The sequence below is a fragment of the Convolutriloba macropyga genome, chromosome 7 (assembly GCF_964194025.1).
Source record: "Convolutriloba macropyga chromosome 7, txConMacr16.3, whole genome shotgun sequence".
In the NCBI taxonomy this organism is placed as follows: Eukaryota; Metazoa; Xenacoelomorpha; order Acoela; family Convolutidae; genus Convolutriloba; species Convolutriloba macropyga.
The window spans coordinates 30,110,992-30,120,415 of record NC_134474.1 but is presented as its reverse complement, the minus strand read 5'-3'; the positions used below and the strand labels follow the sequence as shown (position 1 = coordinate 30,120,415).

The 9,424-nt window shown below is 37.4% G+C and overlaps 1 protein-coding gene across 1 annotated transcript in view; it reads right to left on the bottom strand.

Moving 5' to 3' along the window:
- Positions 1-6,051: 6,051 nt before the first annotated feature.
- The window catches only part of LOC142342199 (procathepsin L-like), a 41,872-nt gene continuing 38,499 nt past the window's right edge, over positions 6,052-9,424 (bottom strand). Inside the window, exon 4 of the mRNA XM_075393440.1 lies at positions 6,052-6,330. Within this exon, the coding sequence (XP_075249555.1) occupies positions 6,095-6,330 (236 nt within the window). The 3' untranslated portion in view covers positions 6,052-6,094. The remainder of the gene's footprint in view (positions 6,331-9,424) is intronic.

The window sequence follows — 9,424 nt, the reverse complement described above, 5'->3', positions numbered from 1 at the left end:
CTCAATATCAATTGCTCTGGTGTCCATTTCCGCTGCGTTGTTAATACCGCTCACATGTTTCCACTGTGAAATATCAGTTGTATCCAGTATCCAGTATAAAAACCCCAAGCAACTTCTATCCTGATCGGGAACTTGCACCTGTAGAAACATCAATTGGATGACAGGTGTCAGGGCTATTGGTCTTTCGCGGAATCTGAAAATCGTTCCGATCAACCCGTGTAGCAGGTTAAGTCCTGCTATTAGCTATCGTTTTAGCATACTTCTTTGTAGTTTGATCCATTATTGCAAACAAGTGTGACTTTGCCAGGCTTGTTCGGGTTAAGTACTGGATGGTGTGGCAAATACCATTCTTTTCCAAAGGTGCTTTTCGTCTAATATTGCTTGAATTCCATTTGTACATCTGTATCTTTTGACTGTTGATACACAATTTTCAGGTTTGAGTCCATTTGGGTTCTGCGCTCCATTGAATAAAGCTGACCCAAGGCGGAGCTGTATTTGCTCGGTAGGTTTGACTCTGGTTCACTCCATAGCATTCACATTTCGTACCGCTCGCCTGTGAACCTTGTCGTACTCTCTAGCATCTTTTGTGCATGCAGTTCCTTCTTTGACTGACTGAAGACGTTAATTGTGGGAGCATTGGTTTCTATGTCCCATCTGGTTTGGATATTCTCAGCCATTTTAAAAACTTCTGTGAAGGCAAAGTGACAAATTGTTTGTCATTTCGCCTTCAAACCGTCATGGGTCCACTGACTACCCATCCCAGTTTGGTTAGATTGGCAAACGGTTCACTTCGTGTTCTTATCTTGTATCCCAATGGGCGTTGTAGCTCGTAGGCATCTTGACCAGGGATGATGCCAACTTCCATAAAGATGAAGCTTTTGTCGGATAAAACACTCAAGTGATTGAAGTTTTGCTTCAGCTTGTTGTAGTTATAGTTTGTGTTCCCAGGGAGATTGACGGGTGTGCAAACGCTTCTCTTGATTGCACCTTTGAATCTTTGAATGTAGTCCCTTTATTTTGAGAGGAACCTTTTCTGTCTTCAGATCTTTTTTCCCTGAATGCCAGCTGTGTTGAGCGTTACATCAGTGCCTTTGGTTCGTAACTTCTCTTGAACACTTTGATCGATGAATGGAACCTTGATCCACCACCGAGAAAAGCATATGTGTTCAGCATGTTGCCACCGCTCTGTATTGAGGTAGGCACCATCTGAAGGAAGGTTGTAGCTGCGTTACTCTAGTTGATTGTTGCTGCGCTTACGTTGACCGCGTGATTGCCCTCTTCTATTTAGTTTTCTGAGTGTAGCAATTTGTTTTGATGCATCCATTGATAACATACTTTGAGCTTACAATTTTGGATTTCACGTCTTTTGCCTAGACATTCGTAACATAAGCGTTGCTTCCTCACTGCTGCGTACCAATCACTAACCCTCATATTCCTGAATAGTGGACAGTTGGAATTTTTATGAGTTCCATCAGCTAGCGGACAGTGATCAGTATGCATTCGCTTTGTTTCTTACGTTCGAACTAGCATTGAAGTTCGAGGTTTCGGATAACTCTTTGTCTCTCTTCGTGCTTCTTCGGTCTTCTCGTATTCGTTTTTCCTTGAAAGCTGAAAACCCTTCATGCACGAGTGCCATCCTAGATAGCCACGGTTTAGACATGACCAGATCAGGCCAATCGTCATCTTTGTCATCAACATAGTACCACCACTTCTCTTTGAGAACATGAGGCAGTTTGTTTACTGCCATATACAGTGTCGAGCTTGATTGCCAATCTGCTTCTACTCTTTGAGCACATTCACAATGTTCGACAAAAATTGCGAAACTCATCAGACCTGTTGAGTCGTGAGCTTTCACCTAACTTGCTTTGCAAAAGACTCTTCAGTTGTGCATCAATGATCCAATGAGGCCTTGCAAACTTCTTCTCCAGAATGCTCCATGCAACACCATAGAATTGTCCAGAATAGCCCATTCCAGAGATTGCTGCCCTAGACATACTAGACCACACCGCCCATTCGAGAGGGTTTCTATGGAAGTTGTTCAACTTCAGCTTTGGTAGGTTACTGCTACCTGAATAACCACTGTTGTATCGTAGAACAACCCTGGGGAGAACGTCCCAATCTTTAACAATTGAGAATCAGTCTCGTGATCTGCGACATCATGAGAAGTGACTATGCCTGTTCACTTCAGGGTTTGCTTCAAAGCGAGCTGTTGATCGATCTGAGGTTAGAAGGCTGTCCAACCTACTGGCCCAGTCTCAGACATCTCTCTTCTTTGGGGTCCAGCTGAAAAGTGATTTTCCTCGGGCACTACTTGATTAGGAACCAACATCTTCACTCTCTAATGCTGTTCTGTTCACCGTGAGCTCTAGCTCACACTTTTTCCTCCAGTAGATGATGCTTGGTTTTCAGTTCTTTCATTTGAATATCCAGCTCTAGCTTCCTCCACTTTAACAGTGCCTGTTCTAGTTGCCTCTTAGTTTTGAATTCAATATCGAATTTCTTCATCCTTTCCTTACGCCTTTGCTTTGCTGACGATGTTTCCGAAACATTATCCGTATCTGGGCCGCTTGCTGTTGCTCCTTCCTGCACTGTTTTGGCAACTGGATTGTTCGTTGGATAGTTGTTTTGAACTCGCTGTCGTTCACTGCTTGAGTTGTGTTGCTTTGCTCTGCATTCATTGCTGGTTGCCTGCCTTTGCTTATATATACCAGCCAAACTTGCCTTAAACTTTTTTGTCTCTTTCAGATGTTCTTCAACAAAATTTGGTTGGTATGGCAAAAGCTTTTTTCGACGCTGCAGTTATTTGGGTATTTTTTCCTCTAAAAAGTTAACAGTCTGTTGGTAGAGGACCTTTAGTTTGTTGGGTTGATCAGAATCTTCAATTATTTTGCAGCCAAGCCTTCGTTTAGTGTTGACTTCTTCCACTAAATCTTGAAACTTCTTGTCGTATCTTGAAACCTCTTGGGCTGTTGATTGAATTTCCTCTCTGTTGGTTAGACTTGAATTGCCTGATTGCTGTTTGCATTTGCTTTGCTGATTTCTTTTGAGCAGGGTTTGCACTTCAATTTCTTTATTGAATTGCACTCTTCTCTTCACCTCACTGGCCTGTTGCTGTTGATTTATTCGATTCTCTTCGGCACTCTTTTCATCAGATTGGACAGCAGTTTGCCATCCACTGTCCTGGTGGGCGGACCAAATGTAACGAATGTTCTCCCATCGAGTTCAAAGAAAATTTTACACCGCCCAATTCGTTTCAACGGATTCAAATCTGTCCGGATATTTTGTTTTTGCAGCTAACTTTTGTTAACTGTTTTATCCGCTATATGTGCAACCACTAATATGATCTACTGAACAACACAAGATAACATGTAATTCACCACTCGAGAAATTGTGCTCGAATACGCACTGTATGTTAGTATAATAAGACCAAAATTGCAAATTTCAACTGACTTTTGGTAGTTTTTCAAGATCTAGTTATACTGCCGTACATGCCAAAATTGCATCCCTGATTGGTTGTAGTTCACTGTGTTGTACAATTCTCTGAATACAAAGAGTTTGGGTTTCGAGATACTTTATACGGTGCCCCGCTCTCTCTGAATAGGCAAAAAAAGACAAAAAACTCATCGAGTCTGGCATACCTATTCGTGTATCTATTACTCCGTTTGCGCTAAGTTTGTGTGATTGTGAACAAGTGAATCCGTGGCATCAATTGTGTAGTTCGAGTCTGAGTTTCAGTTTAACTTCATGTATGTAATACGTACTAATACCTACTAATAATAGTTACTGAATATAAATATTGAACAAAGTGAACAAATCCGTATGGTTTCGATAGAATATAGCTTTAAATTTTGCTGGTCATGCTAATCTATCTTCAATGCTTGAAATAGCCTTGAAGCGCTATTCAGTTTGCTTGTTGAGTTAGTAAGCTCCGCCACAACACAACCTCCTTCTCCCCGTTAGGGGGTTGCAGCCACTGAAATGCCCAGTAGACACCGGTTCAAAAATTTTTTCGACAATTATGAAAAAAATCCACTGAAATGTGGCTGAATTTTTTCAAAATTTCGCACAAACAATTGACATTCTATTGCGCTTAAATTGTGCTGAATTCGCTTAAACTTTGTAAGAAACGCGCTGAAATTTTATAGTTTCAACGTGTCCTCAAAAACCCTGAAATTTTTAGACGCATGCGCTGAAACTTCATTGAAACCTTGTGAGAAATGCACTTAAAAAGTGCTGAAACTTATTCAAGACATTTGGTGAAAATTAGCTGAAGTTTTGAAAAATTTGCGCTGAAGATGCCTGAAATTTATGTATTCAGCACTTTCACAAAGTGTCAGCGCATTTAGCGCTTGTTTTACATAATTCCAGCGCATTTTTCTACAAAAAATTTGCTGAAACGCGCTGACATCTCGACCCGAGCCTCAAACCGACGACACAGAAAATAGATCATCAAGATAACCGAGCCACAACTTCATAGCTTTGTAGTACTTAAATTTGAACCAATCTGAATTGTTTGACAAAAGCATTATTGATCTTTCAATTTTAATTTTTCTTCTTTTTTTGTTGCGCCACGTTCGGCTCCAATTCATAGCTAAACGTGTGTAATGTTTATTGAATTTTACATTTTAGGCGTTTAATATACCGATAAGTTGCTTCAATTTCAAAACTTTGATCCGATCGATCGAAAGTGTAGTTGACGAAGGTAAGTAGAATGAATACGTACGACTGTCTATGCTAACGTAATAATACGACGATGTTTAGAAGTGCCAAAACTGGAATTGCCCCAGGCAAGAACGGATGATTATCCTGCAAGATTTTGGCAAAAAATGCTTATCTTGGAAAATTCTGGCAGAAAAAAGGCTTATAATGAAAGATTCCTGGCAGGAAAATGCTTATCTTGCAAGATTCTGGCGGAAAAATGATTATTTTGCAAGTTTCAGGCAAAAAAAATTGATCTTGCAAGACTTTTTATCTTGCAGAAGAAGGGTTATCTTGCAAGATTTTGGCAGAAAAATAGTTATCTTGCAAGGTTCTGGCAGAAAAATAGTTATCTTGCAAGATTCTGATCGACAGAAAAATGCTTATCTTGCAAGAATGTGGCAGAAAAATGGTTATTTTGCAAGTTTATGGCAGGAAAAAGGTTATCTTGTAAGATTCTAGCAGAATGGATGGTTATCTTGCAATATTCTGCCTTAGTCTTTCAAGATAACGATTCGAAGTCAATTGGTGTCTTTTTAGGAGCAACCGCACTGCAAATAGCCGCATTAGTTATCAACTAATGCCCGCGCAGATAATTTTCAAATCGAAAATATCACGGTGGTTACTAGTTCGGTTGCGGTTGTGATAGATTCATATTAGGTCCCACGCGCAGCTGAGTCGTGACCATATCCCGTAATTATCGTCTTTTGCTTGAAATTGATCTCGCCAAAATTATCTTGTACTGATAAAATCCAAAATTTCGCCACTTCATTGTGATTGGTTCAGAAATTTTGTGCTAATTTTTGCTAAAGTGATCTTGTTGGCTCAGAAATTTATTGACTCAAAGATTTTGGTACTCTTTTAATTGACGCGCATAGTTGCACATCATCTATACACATAGGCTGTGATTTGTTCATAAAATCGATTGAAAGTTTGTTCGATCTTCGCATTACTCATTTGTTTTCAAATAGAAGGAGATTTATTTGCATGTTGAGGGTCTAAGCAGGTGCAAATCAGATATGTTTCAAAATACCAGCATGTTTTTTAACATTCTCTCATTCTTTCTGGTTTTTCAAGGTTTGCCTTTTATTCGCACTATAATTTCAAACACCCTATTGATTTTGTCTAACTCAAGTTGCAGTTGGTTCTATTCAAAAAAAAGCAAAAAGAAATCTAAGGATACGTTTCCTTTTCTTGAATGAGATAATGTTTCGTTTAGTGCATCAATTTGGGTCAATTGACGCCAACCCAGTCCACATTTTTGTTTCCGCCTAAACTTGGTACGCAACAAATAATACTTCTCTCAAACGAAAATCTACAACTGAATTGTAATTCGTGGAATGATAATAGGCGGAAAGAAAGCAAGAAACTTTTTAATTTCTGAACAATTAACAAATTACATATCGTCCAATTTGTTATTGTCTGGGTAAACATAAGGGTAGAAAACGCGTGATGCAATTCCACACTGGTTGTTCTTGTTCCTGGACATTTTGATATAACCCTTTTCACCCCAAGAAGTCCCCCAGCTGTTCTTGACAAGCCAGTAGTCCTTTCCATTTTCTTTCCCGTACCCGACAATCAACACCCCGTGGTCCAAATCTTTTGAACTGCAGTTTGGTTCGTCATAAACTCCTGTTCAATCAATGTATTGTCATAAGTTTTTTTCTACAAGTAAATTAAAGTCATTTGGCACAACGTCGAAAACCTTCTGCATGTAAGTGCCACCCCACCCTAGTCTAGACCTCGACCTAAGAAAAGACCATGCTCGACCAAAATTGGGTTGAGTATGATTAGACCATGCTGGACCCAAAAAAGCTATGAAAAGAGTTTTGCTAGATTTTAAGTCAAGAAAAAATGTTTTTGCGGGTCTTTTCTTCACCGCGTCAACTCTTATGTCAAATCATGGTTCGCTCTAAAGTCTTATCGTGGAACTGCATCTCCGTCACAAAACTTTCTACTGCATTTTTATAGCTCACTATTGCTTATAATGTAGTCAACGTGTATGCTCTTTCGTCTTTTTAGACTACCTAGTAAACCTTTTAAACTACCTTTTTAAACTACCTAGTTCCATTCAATCAAGTAATGTGGTAAAATAGTACAGCTGCGATAACTGCTTTAACTTAAGAATTACAGATTTTCTTAAGACCTTTGACAGTTTTCCAAAGTTGGACTGCGGTAATGCAATGCTGATTCAATGGTGTTTCATTATGTGCAGCTGCAAACGAAAAAAATATATATTCTTTTCAAGCTTGCAAATAAGCAGACTTGTGAAAAACTTTTCGCTCGAATTATGAAAATACAATGGTTGAATCCAAATTCCTATGAAATTAATTTTGCTAGACCCATAAAAAGACATTTACTGAACCTCAACAAAGAACCTCGACTGTGTAATTTTGGTCCATTTTGACCCCACTAATAGACTATTTTGGTCTTTTCAAAAGAACCCCGAATATGTAATTTTGGTCAATTTTTCCCCCCTAATAGACTATTGGGGTCTTTTCAAAAGTATAGGTCTGGACTAGGTTAGAGTGGTTACAGGCGGAGTTTTTTACAAACTCACACGTGTTTGTCCGGGTATGACAAACACGTGTGAGTTTGTAAAAAACTCCGCCTGAAATTCTGGAAATTCTTCGAGAAATTTTGGATATAATATGTCAGAAATACAAAGAAATCCGCTCATTCTTCAATAATTTTAGCTCAAAAAACTGTCAAAATAACAAATGCGCTGAATTACGCTGAAGCTTTGCAAGAAATGCTTTCCAAAAGTGCTAAATTTTCAAAAATAATTGAGTTGATTCAGACTCTAACATTTTTTTAAGTTTAGGTACCAATCACTTAATCAACTTCGCCATTTCACGTATAGAATCGCATATAGTCGCAAGCACCTATAAAATGCAACCTTACGTTCTTGTAACGAATTTTTTTCACTTAAAGTTTAACTTATTTACAACAAATTTAAACTGTATCTGTCCTGAACTTTTTTGGAAAACTGTGGTCTCATAAATGATCTTTTTGTGTTGGTGGAGCGCAGTGCAGTAAAAAATGTCTTTCTTCTTACCTCCGCAATAGTTTTGAAAATTTTTGAAATTTTTGAACACTTATGAGCTTTCACACGACAAAAAAATCACCACTATAAGTATAGTTGCTCCAAAAATATTTATTTTTCTGCCAAATACGAAAAAAATTTTCTACAAAGTAGAACAAAAACAAAAATTCACTAATAACGAGCAATGCTGTAGATTAAAAAAATACTTTGAATGCAATTATAAAATAAGTGTTTAAAACTGCAGTAAAACGTAAGCAAAGCCAGCGAAGAGCACATCTTAATTCGGAATTGAAAGTCAAATTAAAAAGACAGTTTTGAAATTTAGTTGAAAGCAATTCGCGAATCTGAAGTTTAGTTCAAATTAATTGACAATTTTGAAAACTCAAATAAAAACAGAGACATCAAAATTAGGAGTTAGTCGTGGGAGTTATGTTACTAGCATGTAATTTCCTAAAACTTTAAAATAAAAAAGATGATAGAAATTTACCTAACGATAGAGCTTTTTGGAATCCGTACTTGTTTTAAATAAAGCATCATTTTGTTCATATGAGATTTTATTTTTTGGCAAATTAACATCTGATACATTTACTCTGTTTTCAATTAGAGAAGAGCTGGTGTTGTTTGTTGATAATGATCTAAATTATTGTGGAAGGAGAAAGAAAAGCGAGTCTCACATGAGTTTTCGAGTAAATAGGAACTCACATTTTTTACTAAATATTAATTGAATTGATCGGAGTCTTCCATTAAAAACCAAATGCAAGAGGTTATAGCCGCCAAATAGACATGGGTAAAAGGAATTGTTATCAATAAAATTGAAAAAGATTTTTTAGAAAGCAAATGGGGTTTTAAAAAATTAGGAATTTACAGTGGAACATTGAAAAATAATTGAATGATCACAGTTTTTCCACTAATTGATGTAAGAAAAGAACTTAATTAGCGAGAAATTAAACTGAACGCTTTGTACCAGGCAATTGCTTTACTCGACAATAACAAGACTCCCTGCCTAACATTTGCCTTTTAGACATTATTCGACCAGAAGGTCTTGAATTGCGTTTGACAGTCCTGCTACAAAGTAGAGCACGTAAAAGTTTTCAAAAATTTTAGACCGATTTCCGATACCCTAATGATTGGAAAATTTTTTGGATGTCCTTCTTGAGCTAAGTGAATAAATCCCAGCAAAAACAAATTCAATTATTTTGTACTTGCTTTTCAAATGCTCTAAATGTCTCTTGACACTATTTTACAATTTATTGAAGCCGCAGAATTTTTTGTAAGAAATTCGTTAAATTCAATTTCAATTTTAATTAATCTCGTCAACGCATTCGAATAAAAAACAACAACGCTTTTTATTCAAGAAATTAAGTGTTTACGGAGTTGCCAATAGCGTTGTTAAAAAATTTGAGTCTTCTCATGCTAGAAATGACCAATGTGTAATTTTAGTGGACATTTTTCAGAAGGCACACTAATATATTAGAGTGCTACTCAAGCAACCGCATCATGTTTTTTTGCGTTACAGGAACAATTTTGAAGAAAAAAGCACCGATGAAACAAGATGTGTATCTCAAGCAAAACAATCTAGCAATGAGTACCGTTCAAATTTATTGAAGTCTCCAGCAACTCAAAATATTATTTTACGCGAGGTGAAATTCATTGGAGAACATTTAAAGTGAAAGAACACTG